General features: G+C 42.9%; 1 protein-coding gene across 1 annotated transcript in view; it reads left to right on the top strand.

The window, feature by feature from the left end:
• LOC145407229 (uncharacterized) overlaps positions 1-15,000 on the top strand; it is an 82,817-nt gene that overhangs the window by 33,691 nt on the left and 34,126 nt on the right. Inside the window, exon 2 of the mRNA XM_080278264.1 lies at positions 12,364-12,552. Coding sequence (XP_080134390.1) covers positions 12,364-12,552 — 189 coding nt within the window. The remainder of the gene's footprint in view (positions 1-12,363; positions 12,553-15,000) is intronic.

Here is a 15,000-nt window from a genome sequence, read left to right as displayed (position 1 = left end):
CACTTATGTGGAGAAAAAACGTTAAGTCAAGAAATCGCAAGTCTAAAGTCATTCATTACAAAAAAAAAAAAAAACTATCAATAATAAAGGGAAAAAAATGTTAAGAAATCGTAAGTTTAGTCATTCAAATTTTTAAAAAGTCGTCTGTAAAAAAAAAAAAAAAAATCAATAGTTTAAAATCACTAACAATAAAAAAAAGGCTGTAAAAAAACTAAAGAAAAAACGTTAAGAAATCGTAACTTTAAAATCATTCAAATATTCAAAAGGCCATCTGTTTAAAAATGTTAAGGAATCAGTAAGTTTAAAGTCACTGAAATATAACAAAGTAATAAAAAAAAAAAAATCTTCCACGCCAATAAATATACGTTAGTGTCAGTTTAAGGATCTTACTCTCCCCCCCCCTCCACCCCCCGTCTTGTTAACACTCGCTCCACCTCGCCTCTCTCCTTAACAAACTCCTTCTTAGTTTATTCTCCTTATTCGTACCTCCGGACGATTTCCTTCAGTTTGAACAATGGTTAGATAATACTAGAGGGTTGTAGGAACGTCAAGAAAATCGCCAGAAGATAATAATAATACTAATAATAATGAAATAGTTAATGTAAAATGAGATGTTACTACCCCCACATCCAGCCCTCCCGTAGCCTTGATTCCTTCGTTCACATCCGTCAGGCGTATGGCGGGAAAAAGCAACTGTTTACACTGCACACAATACTCATAAATACCAGCCGCCCCTTCACGCCCCGCCTATAAAATCTATATAAATGAAGGACAGTTGCACTAGTTAATATGATGGCGGGGTATATTAGTTTTACCGTTAAGAACTGCAAATGCGTTACCCCCCTCCGCCCCTCATCTCTCTCTCTCTCTCTCTCTCTCTCTCTCTCTCTCTCTCTCTCTCTCTCTCATTTATCTATCTACCTATTTGGTTTATCTTGATTATACTGCCTCTCTTGTAAAGTCTGCTTCCAAAAAATTAGGTGTGCTAAGCCGACCCCATGCCTTCTTTACCCCTGCACAGTTGTTGGCTTTATACAGGGGTATTATTCGCCCCTGTGTAGAGTACAACTCTCACGTACGGGAAGGCTCCCCACGTACAGCTCTTCTCAAGAACGTGGGGTCAAAGGCTTCTCGTTTGATTAACTCTCCTCTTACTGGTTCCCGTCAACCTGTCTCTTCGCCGCATGGCTGCATCTTTATCTTTGTTCTATTGCTGTTTCAATGGTCACTGCTCTTCTGAACCGTCTGCTTGCATTCCTTCACCACTACGGCGGGCGCGTAGCACCCGTCTAGCAACAACTCTCATCCCTTTTATGTCCAACTCCCTAAAGCAAGAATAAACCGTTACTCCCAGTCATTCATGTATGCAACAAGTCAGCTCTGGAACCGTCTTTCTTTGTATATATTTCTTACTGCCTATGACCTCCAGTCTTTTAAACGCAGTGTGTCCAGGCATCTCGAAATAAAAAGGATCCTGAATTTGGCTCTGTTATCTTGTTTTTATTTCTTCTTGGAGGGAACGATACTGCGATCTTCCGGCCTTCGCTTCCTTCTTCCCTGCGTACAAAAAGTGGGTTTCACGGCTGTCCACTCACACTACTGGCTGCCATTTCAATCTGACAACCTTTCTATTCGGGACAATAAATGGTGAACTACTTAACACTCACGCTCTTAATTCTCACTCATCTGATGCAATTTATCTTTATCTATTTATTTATTTATTTACTTTGCTTACCTGGGCCAGAATACTAAAGTTGTGCCTACCATGAAAGGGTTTAATTTTCTCTTGCTGGTTATTTATATGATTTTCAATGGAACGCGGCTGAAGTAATGTAAAAGGGAATCTTGCCGTGACAGTAAGACAAAGGTGGCCGGGACGAAGGATGTGTGTGTGTGTGTGTGTGTGTGTGTGTGTGTGTGTGTGTGTGTGTGTGTGTGTGTGTGTGTGTGTGTGTGAGAGAGAGAGAGAGAGAGAGAGAGAAAGAGAGTCTCTCTCTCTCTCTCTCTCTTCCTGGTCATTACGGTCTAGGTCTGACGCTTTTACCTTGCCTTTCCCGCCAAAACAATTCTAATTCCGACAGTCACTTCATCGTAAGCTCCTGTCATCAAGAAAATTTTTAATCTAGTACAATTTTCCGCATCCTAAGACCTAAAGCATCTCAAAAATTTCAAATTCGAACTAGAAATAAATCAAAAATCTGGAAAAAAAAAAAAAAATGGCGGGAACAAAACTCGAACGCAAAGCAATATTTACTCCTGCTTCCTAAACCCTGCCTTCTCCCCTCCCCCCTCTCCTTCCCCCTGCCCTCCTCGCCTCACACCTGACCTCTCTCCGGCCTTCCTGCTTCACGAGAGCATCATTATCTCACACACCGAGACACACAGGTGCAAAAACGCCAAAGACCACCTGAATGAGGGTCGCGGTGAAGGAACGCGGCCGGGCCAGTTTTTGTCGACTAATAATACTTGGGAAATCTCAGGATGTGTGGGTGAGGGGGAATTACTGCTGGATATATGAGGCTGGTCACATTAACAGCATTTTATGATACGCTGCAAAATGCTATTGAGTTTTACGAGGCCTATCGGTGCTGGAGAGGGGCACTTCGCGTGGTGGCACCGATAAAACAGAATAGGTATGCTTCCTGGTTATACAAATGTCTCTCAGCCTCCTTCCAGGAGGGTGTTGGTTAGGCCAATAGGTTATGTTCACGTTCAGGTAAGCCTGGGGCCACAACAGCAACAACGAGCCTTATCATGGTTGTGAATAATCAGTCTAGTGGATATTAATAAGGCCAAATGCAATGCAATCAACAGCCGTCTTCATAAAGTAAAATGCATATTCATTGTTGTCGATACTACCTAGGCGAGAACAACGGTGATCAAATTATACATCCATACATACATACATGCACACACACACACACACACACACACATATATATATATATATATATATATATATATATATATATATATATATATATACAGTATATATATATATATATATATATATATATATATATATATATATATATATATATATATATATATATATATATATATATATATATATATATATATACTGTATATATAAAATGACTCACACTAAAAGTTATTACACACAACTTAATATAGGTAACTTTTTTTTAGTTATGTAGGTAGTTAGTTTAACCGCCATCAAAGGATCCGTTCATCGTTACCAACACAATCACACACACAAATTAAGGTGCTTAAATAAAAACAAATAGTTATTACAATTCCCTACAGCCAATTCGTGCTCTCATGCTGTAATTGCACCACTCCGATAACATACTCAAGTTGTGATGGCAGGAAATATAATGAGTCTGGGCTGTGAAAGAGCCATGAGTCTCCTTGGTTACCAGTTAAAATTACTCTCTAAACTTAACACACCTGGCCATCAATTAAGCCGAGAAGGGGTTACGGATCTACCCACACACACACACACACACACACACACACACACACTATACAGCATTTCAGGTCATTATGGCGACTCCCTCACATCTCTTCCTAAGCGATTTATTTTGGTCATTACACCTCGTCCTCTTCTGTGTTTCATAAATCATTTGAATATCAACGACTAGTACGGAGGGAGTCAGTTACCACCCTAACACCACATCCTAAGTGACTGATTTTGATTATTACACATCCTGCCGTCCTCTCTCTCTCTCTCTCTCTCTCTCTCTCTCTCTCTCTATCATTTTAATATCACCAAATACAACAAGAAATATTTTAAATGGAGTCAGTTACCCGCAAATCAAATTCAAATCCTGAGAACTGCATATTCATGGTTCTCAACGACATTAGAGTAAAAAACAGATTGATTTTAATGGGTGAGAGAGAGAGAGAGAGAGAGAGAGAGAGAGAGAGAGAGAGAGAGAGATTCCATTAACAGGAACAAGAGTTTTCTAACTCCAATTAATTATATTTCTCACTGATGCAACAAGAAGAGAGAGAGAGAGAGAGAGAGAGAGGTTTGTCCCGCGATCGCCTCCCTATACAACAAAAACAAGATTGGATTAATAACTACAAGTATTTTATAACTACCCATTAATAATATTTCTAACTGAGTATGGCAAGGCAAAAATACTACTGCTACTACTACTACTACTAACAACAACAACAACTACTACTACTACTACTACTACCACTACTACTAATACTACTACCACTTCTACTACTACTACCTCAACTACTAATACTAATACTACTACTACTACGAACAATAATAACAATAATAATAATAATAATAACAATAGTCTATCTATCTATCTATAGCCCGACGCCCTAATCCCGCAAAGGGTGGCCGCAGACAAAACGCCTCCAAGTCGCTCTGTCATCCACCATTTGACTACCCTCTCCCCAACTCACCCCCCCCCTCCCTCACACAATAATAATAACAATAATACAAGTCTGTCCCAACGCCCACTTCCGTATTTCGAAACCCGTGACGTCATCAGATATTCAAATTGACCGTATTTTTTTTCACTGCCTTGGGAGAGCTCGCAACACTTCTTCTTTACCGATTCAGTTTCCTTATTTCATCCAGCTGTTTTCATTGCACGTTATTTATATTGTTTTTAAGATCGAAAATATTTGCATCGGTAACATATATCAGGGGGTTAGGGGTGCATGTGTAAAAATAAATCGCCCAGATAGAGACGTTGCGAAATCTCCTCCTAGGCCAACGAGATACTCATAGTGTTCTTTTGTTAACCTCTTGCACAGTATAGCCACATGGGGGTCAGGGGGTTGCGTGTGCGTGTGTGTGTGTGTGTGTGTGTGTGTGTGAGAGAGAGAGAGAGAGAGAGAGAGAGAGAGAGAGAGAGAGAGAGAGAGAGAGAGAGAGAGAATTCCAATTACTCCCGGCTTCTCTACATTATCCCCCAAAATAAGATTCCTGAGAGAGAGAGAGAGAGAGAGAGAGAGAGAGAGAGAGAAGGAAATGAGAGAGATAATGAGTATACGGGTAACTGCCCTTTTGGTATTTTTTTGTGTTGTAAAGTCAGAAGAAAATGTTTTATGCGAAGAAAATGTCACTATGAGATGGAGACCCAGAATTAACAAGGAAATTAATTATGGCGGTAAATTAACTGCCCTTTTGTTCTTACTGGTCAGAGTTTCAAATTTAAAAATATAGCCGTTACGAGAGGAAAAGAGGACGGGTATTATCTGAAAGAGAGAGAGAGAGAGAGAGAGAGAGAGAGAGAGAGAGAGAGAGAGAGAGAGGGAATTATTTGAAAGAGTAACCGCTGTGAGATGGAATAAATGAAATAAATAAATAGGAAATAGGGCGTTGCAACAACTTCGAGAGAGAGAGAGAGAGAGAGGTAAATCAATGGGTTGGTGATTGTAACTGTTCTTTTTCTTTTTTTTCAGTAAAGTCACATAGTCAGGTTTTAATTTCAAGAAGTCATTATAGGGTAGAGGGTGAAGACGGGGAAGAAGGAAATGAAAAGGGCGATGACTGTACACTATTGTTCTTTTGTTATTCTAATATGGTAGTTATATGGTCAGAGTTAAAAAAAAAAAAAAAAAAAAAAAAGCTGGTATAAGAAAGTATATGACAAAGAGTATAAATTTCAAAGAGTAACCACTATAAATCTAAATAATAGTCAAGTTGCGTACGTGTGTCTGTCTGTGCATTTGTTCGTTTCTTTCACAAATAAGTACTAGAATTCGACCTAAATCTTATTGTATTAGGTTGGGTTAAGTTCAGGGTGTCAGAAAAATACCAAACAAAAATTTTGACTATCGCGCGCGACACGACGGCGCAAAATTGTCGAAAATCGCGACATGCGAAAATATATAATCATTATTTTTTTTCGACATTTTGGCGAGCATTAGTAAATGTGGGCTCAAAACCGGTATGGATATAAAGATAATGGTATTTGGCAACATTTTGTAATGGAAAGACTATTAGCCCCGCAAACATTTGCGGGCAAACACAATTTGAGAATAAAGACGAAGAAAATGGAAATGAAAGAGATAATAATAACGGCCTGACTATTCTTGCGCTGTAAAGTCACGTGATCAGATTTTAATTTTGAAGAGTCAGCAATCATAAGGAACAGGGTGAGGACGAGGAAGGAGGAAATAATAAAAGCGATGATAATTATAGATAGCCTTTTGTTATCCTGGCGCGGTAAAGTCATATGGTCAGGATATAAATTCGAAAGAGCAGCCGTTATAAGATACAGAGCAAGAACGGGTATAAATTTCAAAGAGTAACGGCCGTAAATGGAGGATAAAGACGAGGCAGAAGGAAACAGGAACAGAGATGATTATTAAAACTGTCCTTTGGTAAATTCGCGGGGGAAGTTTGTCATGTGGGTCCGGATAATTTTTTAGAAGAATAACCATTGTGATAAAAAGAAAGAGGGGAATGGAAATAGGGTTGATGATGATGATGATGATGATGATGATGATGATAAGGAGGAGGAGGAGAAGGTGAAGGACTGGGTGGAAAAGAACTAGAGAGAAGAATGTTAAGATGATGATGATGATGATGATGATGATGATGACAAGGAGGAGGAGGAGAAGGTGAAGGACTGGGTGGAAGAGAACTAAAGAGAAGAATGTTAAGATGATGATGATGATGATGAGAAGGAGGAGGAGGAGGAGGAGGAGGAGGAGGTGAAGGACTGGGTGAAAAAGAACTAGAGAGAAGAATGTTAAGATGATGATGATGATGATGATGATGGTGATGATGATGATGATGATGAACGTATTGGAGAGAAGTCAATGCATGTATGATTTTTTTTTTTTTTTTTTTTTTTTTCATTTTACGATTGGGGCATCATGGAAAATTCTCTCTCTCTCCCTCTCTCTCTCTCTCTCTCTCTCCTGACCTTAACCTAGAACAGACGCACAAAAACACATACAACTAAAACAAACAATATGGAGGCACACACACACACACACACACACACACACACACACACACACACACACACACACACACACACAGCGGTCGTATGAAAGAGTAAAATTAAATGTATACTAAGACGTGGACAAGATTGAGTGCGTGCTGTGTGTGTGTGTGTGTGTGTGTGTGTGTGTGTGTGTGTGTAAGGGGGAGGGTGGCTCAACATACAGCAATTATAAACAGGGTGGAGTAAAAAGCTGTTTCAGTCAACATTCCTCTCTCTCTCTCTCTCTCTCTCGTTATTACCTACGCTGATCACTGCTATTCTCAACTCGGGTAATTACACCAAAAACTTACATATACATACAGAGAGAGAGAGAGAGAGAGAGAGAGAGAGAGAGAGGAGGAAAATGTTTGATAAAGTCTTCAATCCCCTCTTTCGCCCACCTCCTCTCCTCCCTCTCACTTTCCTCTTCATTTCCTCCCGCCCCCCCTCTCTCCCTCTCTCTCTCTATCTATCTATCTATCTATCCACGTGTACAAATAATTAACAGAACCGGTCTCGACAGGTTGGGGATGGGAGGGGAGGAAAGGGGAGGGGAGAGAGGGGAGGGGGATGGAGGGAAGAGGGGAGAGGCTAGACTGTAGTTAAATGTCAAGGTAGTGGTTGGTTCCTCCCCACTCCTCTCCCCTTTCCCCTCCCCTTCCCCTTCCCTTCACTGTCCTTCCCTTCAGTACTCTTTCTTCCTCTCCCCTCTCCTCTACTGACTCCCCCTCCCCCTCCTCCTCCTCCTCCTCCTCTCTCCCCTACCTTTTTCTTCCTTCCTCTCCCTCCCCTCCTTTCTTATATTCCCTCCCCTCCCCTCCCCTTTCCTATCATCATTTTCTCTCTCCCCTTCCTTAGTATTTCTTTCTCCCTGTTCTCTTTTCTATCTACCTCCTTAAGCTGTCTCTCTCTCTCGCCTCTCTGTCTCTTCTCTCTCCCCTCTCCTTCTTCTCTTTCCCTCTCCACTCCCCTCATCTTTCCTTCACTTCCCCTCCTCTCCCTGCTCCTCTTATCCTCTCTCCCTCCCTCCTCCTTCCTCCCCACCTTTACAACATTCCCTTTTCTCAACTCTACTTCTTCTCCCTCCTTCCCTCCACTCCTTCCTCCCCTCCTCCCATCCCCGCCCCCTCTCATATCTTCCTCTCCACACCTCTTTCTTCCTCCCTCACCCATACTTCACCTCCCCTCCTACCTTCGTCTCTTCTCCTCCCCCCCTCCCTGTCCTTATGTCATTCCTCTTCCTTTCTTCCTCTTCCCTCTCAACATCCTCTCTCTATGACCTCCATCCCGTTCCCCTTCCTCCCTCATTTCCCTCTCCTCCCCTCTCAGCCTCACTTCTCTCCATTCCTTCCTCTCATCTCCTTCACTTGCCCCTCTCAGCCATAGTCGTTCTCCCCCCTCCCTCTCTCCAATCCCCTCTCCGCTACAGTAAGTTCACTCTCACCTAACAAACATCCCTAACCCCTCTCAGCTCAGTTCATGATCTAGGGTAGTCAGATTAGAGGGTAATTTTGACTTGTAACCAAGGAGACTCATGCCTACCTCATAATTGGAGCTCATTGAATTTCACACAACCAGGGCTGAATATTGAGGTCTTGAGTGGTCCAGTTCCGTCAAATGAAGACAAACAGACTGCAACGCACTCCCTTCCCCCCTCCTCACTCCATTCACCCACCTCACTCCTCCCCTCCCCTCCCCTCCCCTCCTCTCCTCATTTCTTCGTCCCCCCTTCTCTTCTCCCCTCCCCTCTCCTCCCCTTCCTCATTTCTTCGTCCCCCCCCTCCTTTACCCTCCCCTTCCCCTCATCATTCCACTCACCCACCTCACTCCCTCCCTTCCATCCCATCTTCCCCTTCCCTTCCTCACTCCAACTACCTACCTCACACCTCCCCTTCCTTCCCCTCTTCCCCTTCCCTTTCTCACTCCCCTCACCCACCTCACTCTCCTTCCTTCCCCTTCCCTTCCTCACTCCACTCCCTCCCTTCCTTCCCATCTTCCCCATCCCTTCCACACCCCATTTACCCATCTCACTCTCCTTCCTTCCCCCACCCTTCCTCACCTCACTCTCCTTCCTTCCCCCTTCCTTCCTCACTCCTTCCTTCCTTCCCCTCTTCCTCTTACCCTCCTCACTCCATTTACCCACCTCACTCTCCTTCCTTCCCCTTCCCTTTTTCACTCCATCCACCCACCTCACACCTCCCTTCCTTCCCCTCTTCCCCTTCAGTTTCCTCTTCCTGTGTGTAACCTTTCTCATGAGATACAGAAGTTACCCAATCCATCTTCACTTTATGTACCCGCTGTGATTGTAAGTATGTTGTTCACTCACTTTTTGTACCCGCTGTGATTATAAGTATGTTGTTCACTCACTTTATGTACCCGCTGTGATTATAAGTATGTTGTTCACTCACTTTTTATATCCGCTGTGATTATAAGTATGTAGTTCACTCACTTTTTAAACAATATATACAAGTTAGTTTTCTTCTGATCAAATTAAGTGAAAATTACCAAAAAAAAGCAAATCAATAGTAGTAGTAGTAGTAGTCGTAGTAGTAGTAGTAGTAGTAGTAGGTAGTAGTAACAGTAGTAGTAGTAGTAGTAGTAGTTGTAGTAGTACAGGAACAACACAGGACGGTTGTTCATCGGTTATACAATACAGGGAAGTGTCCTGGTACAAAAAAAAAAAAAAAAAAAGACGAAAGAAAATGATAAAAAGAGCTACTTCCCTACCCTGGACTAAATCGCTTGATGGTAGGGTGATACGACACTTGACACAGTTTGGCCGTGTTTGGCGTGTTTGTGGATCCTAATGAGTGTTTTTTTGGTGGATGGGATGCTGGGGATGTGGTTACGAGGTGGTCAAGGCTGGAGTGGGGGGTGGGAGGGGAGGGGGGGAGGGTCACCAACTCCCCTCCACTACACCCCTACATTGCGACCTTATTGGAGGTGGCGTAATATAGCTTCCGCAGCGATTTATTCAGAACGTTATCCTCTCAGTGTTCTCTTGTATGTTACTGAGGCAAACACACACACACACACACACACACACACACACACACACACACACACACACACACACACACACACACACACACACACACACACTCCAACTCACTCATTCACTCACTCTCTCTCTCTCTCTCTCTCTCTCTCTCTCTCACACACACACACACACACACACACACACACACACACACACACACACACACACTCCAACTCACTCATTCACTCACTCTCTCTCTCTCTCTCTCTCTCTCTCTCACACACACACACACACACACACACACACACACACACACACACACACACACACACACACACACACACTCCAACTCACTCATTCACTCTCTCTCTCTCTCTCTCTCTCTCACACACACACACACACACACACACACACACACACACACACACACACACGCGCTTACCCAGGACCAGTCACCCTATACCTGTGTCTACCACAGGTGCAGGCAAGGACGACTGCTGGAGCTGGGGGGAGAGAGAGAGAGAGAGAGAATTTGTGTGTGTGTGTGTGTGTGTGTGGAGAGAGAGAGAGAGAGAGAGAGAGAGAGAGAGAGAGGTGTGTGTGTGTGTGTGTGTGTGTGTGTGTGTGTGTGTGTGTGTGTGTGTGTGTGTGTGTGTGTGTGTGTGTGTGTGTGTGTGTGTGTGTGTGTGTGTGCCAAAGAAGAGAGGGTATGAAACACGTGTACTTCCGCGTCCGCATAGCCACTGACCTTTCCGTTGTCCCCAGTCTCACCAGGAAAAAAGAGTGAAAAAGACTAAAAAGGAAAAATAAAAAAAAATAAAGAAAATAAAAACAAATCCACTCATCGAACGTTCCCTTTAGCCCATATGACATTAGTTTTATTATTATTATTTTTTTGCAGATATAAATGGTAAATCCCTGTTAATAGATTCAGGGTGGATTTACCTCTTTAGTAGGATTAATTTCTGTTCCTGCGTCACTAGCTCCTATTCTCGTCGGTGAAGGAAGCTCCCTAACGCCTCTTCCTTAGCGATTTATTTTCGGATATGGGTGGTTATTATCCATTACGTTACTTATGCAGGGTATGGCGATATTGGATGGATTTACGTAACAGGAACGACAGTAAGGCGTAAAAAGCAAAACAAATCGCTTAGGAGAAGGATAGTAAGGTGTAATAAGGAAAATAAATCGCTTAGGAAAAGAACAATAAGGCGTAACAAGCAAAACAAATCGCTTAGGAAAAGGACAGTAAGGTGTAATATGCAAAACAAATTGCTTAGGAAAAGGTGTTAGGGAGCTTCCTCAGACGACGAGAGTGCGGCCCTATATGTAGTGTGGAATGCAGGCTAATATTCACAGGTGTTCCATAAATGACACCTCAATCCCGTAAGAGGTGGTCACAAACAAATCGCCTCCATGTCACCATGTCCCCCGCCATTTCACTGCCCTCCCCCCCTGCTCACATCCCGCTCTCTCGTTTTACTTTGCAGTTTAGGTTTTAAGCATACGACCTTTACTCTCTCTCTCTCTCTCTCTCTCTCTCTCTCTCACTCTCTCTCTCAGTAATTATGTGCAATCAGGCTATGTTGGGATACGGTTCGCGGCCCGCCCAAGGGAAAAAAGTAAGAGGAGAGAGAGAGAGAGAGAGAGAGAGGCGTGCGTGTAGTAAGCTTAGGGCAGTACTGTGGTGGTCTTAGGAGTCTCCCTCACCCCTAACACCACTTCCTTACCGCATTATTTCCGTACACGTCACGCCGCTATCACCTCCGCCAACGAAACTGGACGGAGGTTATGTATTCACCCGTGTCTGTTTCAGTACAAGAAGCCTCAAAGAAATGCTATCGTACTTCAGTGAAAGGTGGTGAACAGGCGGGCAGCGTGTGAAGAAAGTTTGATTAGACACTGAGGTGAATCCGGATGCAGACCAGGATGTAGAAATCATCATCATCAAATACTGTACATTTAATTGGTGTTGGAGGAGGTATGCGTTCTGACTGTGTAACAGGGCAGACTAGACCGTAGAGTTAACTGTGTGAAACCGTAAGAGTACCGGTCGGGCAACAGGAATTACAGCTGTAAATTATATACATTTTTTTTTTTTTTTAGCGTTGGCGGAGGTGTGTGAACTCTGGGACTTTTTTGTTCTACTGTATGTTAGGCAGATTACGCCGATTTCAGCCCCTTTAGCCCTTGGACATCCTTTTATATTTTATTTTTCCATTAGAGGAATGAGTTAGTGAAGGCCATAATCTTGCAAGTTCGAAAAGTGCCTATAAGTTTAAAGCCAAATATAATCGACTGGGGATGCCACAATTAGCCTCAAAATATATATACATAAAAACTGGCGTGTCTTCCCCCAAGAGTGTTAACATGATAAGCGTAAAACCACCAATCCCTCCCTTGCCCATTACATTATAACCTATAATTTACACCTTCCTCCTCCCCCAGGTGAGCCATGGACGCTGCTGATACCCAAGAACAGCGGTGTGGGCGGTGTAGTGGGCGTGGGCGGGGGCGACACGGTGCTGGCCCTGCTCAACCACGCCATCCTAGGTCACGTGATCAGTCCACAGGCGCCGCCCACACACAGCATCACCTCACTCGCTGGCACGCCCATCGTATTCACGGAAGATGCAGGTAATGTGCAGATTCCGTTTGATTTTGTGTGTGTGTGTGTGTGTGTGTGTGTGTGTGTGTGTGTGTGTGTGTGTGTGTGTGTGTGTGTGTGTGAAACCAAGTACTACACTCCTTTTACTCTCACTTGGCCTAAAACTGCCATCTCTCCATCTTGAATGACTGACAATAACGGATTAGCAGGAGAATATGATGCTGGTCATGAAGAAGTGCTGTGGCGAGAACCGTAGCATTGTCTCTTACACTGAGCTGCGTGGAATGAGCTGCAAAAGGACGAAAATCTGGGCCAAGTTAAGGTGAAAGGAGTACAGCAGCCTCCACGTTAAATGTCCACAAGAGAACGCATGATAAATAGCCTATACTCTTTTCACGCTAACTTGGCCTAAAATTGCCATATCTCCGTCATGAGTGCTGACTTGGAAGAATATATTAGCACTAAATTAGCACGCCTGTCACGAAGAAGTGCTACGGAAAAGATGTAGAACCGCAGTATCGTCTTTTTCTGCCAATGAGCTATGTGAAATAAGCTCCAAAAGGACGACACTCTGGGCCAAGTAAAAGTAAAATGAGTATACCACTAAGCTCCCTGTGTGGCTCCCTATGCTATGCTATGCTCCCTGTGTGGCTCCCTATGCTGCGCTGGTCACACAACATTAACCCTTTCACGGAATTGGAAATGGGTAGTCCAGCAAAAGCTTTCAAGATCCGAATTTCAAGGCGCAGGGTGTGGCGAGAGATTCATATAAGTTTTTCTGAGGTATCGGTATAAGAAAATATAAATCTAATTCGAGAAGGGTTTCATACTACAGCTACTACTACTACAACCACAACCACCACAACTACTACTACTACTACCACCACTACTACCACTACCACTACTACTGTACCACCACTACCACGAGTACCATTAACACTACCTCTGCGGTCAGAATGTACCCTATTATTATTATTACGGTACTACACTGAAATGTATTTTCTGTTGTTGCCACGACAGGTGTCAGTCTCTCTCTCTCTCTCTCTCTCTCCTTCCCTTAACCCTCCCCCCCTCTCTATCCATCTCTTAACTCTCTCTCTCTCTCTCTCTCTCTCTCTCTCTCTCTCTCTCTCTCCAGCCTAACAGTACCGCCACTACGCAACCCGTCATTATCCGCTACACAACTCATATTTAAGCCACCGTACCCAGACGCCATATTTACAAACATTATCCCTCTAGGCGTGGGAGGCTCCTTAAGACCTTCTCTATAGCGATTTATTTTTCACATTATCCCTTGACATTCTCTTTCGTGTTATTTATTCAGGTTTAATTTCCACATAATTTACATCGATGATACATGAGATTCTGACAAGTTTAATAATGCAGAAAAAATAGCTAAGGAAAAGGTGTTATGGAAAAGGCGCCCTCTTGCCAGTTCGTCCCTCGGGCCCAGTTCGGCTTCCGGGAGTATTGAGTCCCGGTTTTTACTCGGCTATTTTTTTTTTTCGGTCCCTAGGTTCTTTTATTTTCCTCTGTTTATTGTCGTTTTTGTGGTGTTTAAAATTTCGGAGCCTTGAGAGCCGAAGCCGACCACTCCTAACAGCCCATAATTAACGTGTGGGTTGAGGCGGTAAAAACTCAAAAATTCAAACGGTTTAAATATATCCTAGCAACACTGACGGTTATATTTCCTAGCAACACTAACGGTTATATTTCCCAACAACACTAACGGTTATACGGTTTAAATATATCCTAGCAACACTGACGGTTATATTTCGTAGCAACACTAACGGTTATATTTCCTGGCAACACTTACGGTTATACTTCCTAGCAACACTAACGGTTGTATTTTCTAGCAACACTAACGGTTATTCCTAGCAACTCTAACGGTTTAAATATTTCCTAGCAACACTAACGGTTATACTTCCTAGCAACACTAACGGTTATACTTCCTAGCAACACTAACGGTTATACTTCCTAGCAACACTAACGGTTATATTTCCTAGCAACACTAACGGTTATACTTCCTAGCAACACTAACGGTTATACTTCCTAGCAACACTAACGGTTATATTTCCTAGCAACACTAACGGTTATATTTCCTAGCAACACCCATTCCTTACCAATTTATTTACTTAATTGTTTATTCATATTTTCTTGCTCCTGTGATGGCTCTCTCTCTCTCTCTCTCTCTCTCTCATCCTTGTTACCTCCCAAAAAAATTATTCAGCACTTAATGAGCTGGAGGGGTCGGACAGCCCTCATTAACCCCTTCATTACGAGGTCTCCCCTAATTACCCAAATAAAATCAATTGGCAGCATTAACAATAAAACAAACTGACCTAAAACTATCACCGTACTGAAGCGGGAAAAAAAAAAAAAAAAAAAAAAAAGTTTGTAAATGAGCTGGTGAAACGTGGCGTGTGGATCCCCTAGATTTTCACACCCTGATAACGTTAGATATTCGGGTGAGTCAT

This window comes from Coenobita brevimanus, chromosome 72 (assembly GCF_032717465.1).
Source record: "Coenobita brevimanus isolate Jiangsu-jjx chromosome 72, ASM3271746v2, whole genome shotgun sequence".
In the NCBI taxonomy this organism is placed as follows: domain Eukaryota; kingdom Metazoa; phylum Arthropoda; class Malacostraca; order Decapoda; family Coenobitidae; genus Coenobita; species Coenobita brevimanus.
This window is presented reverse-complemented; position numbering and strand designations above follow the sequence as displayed.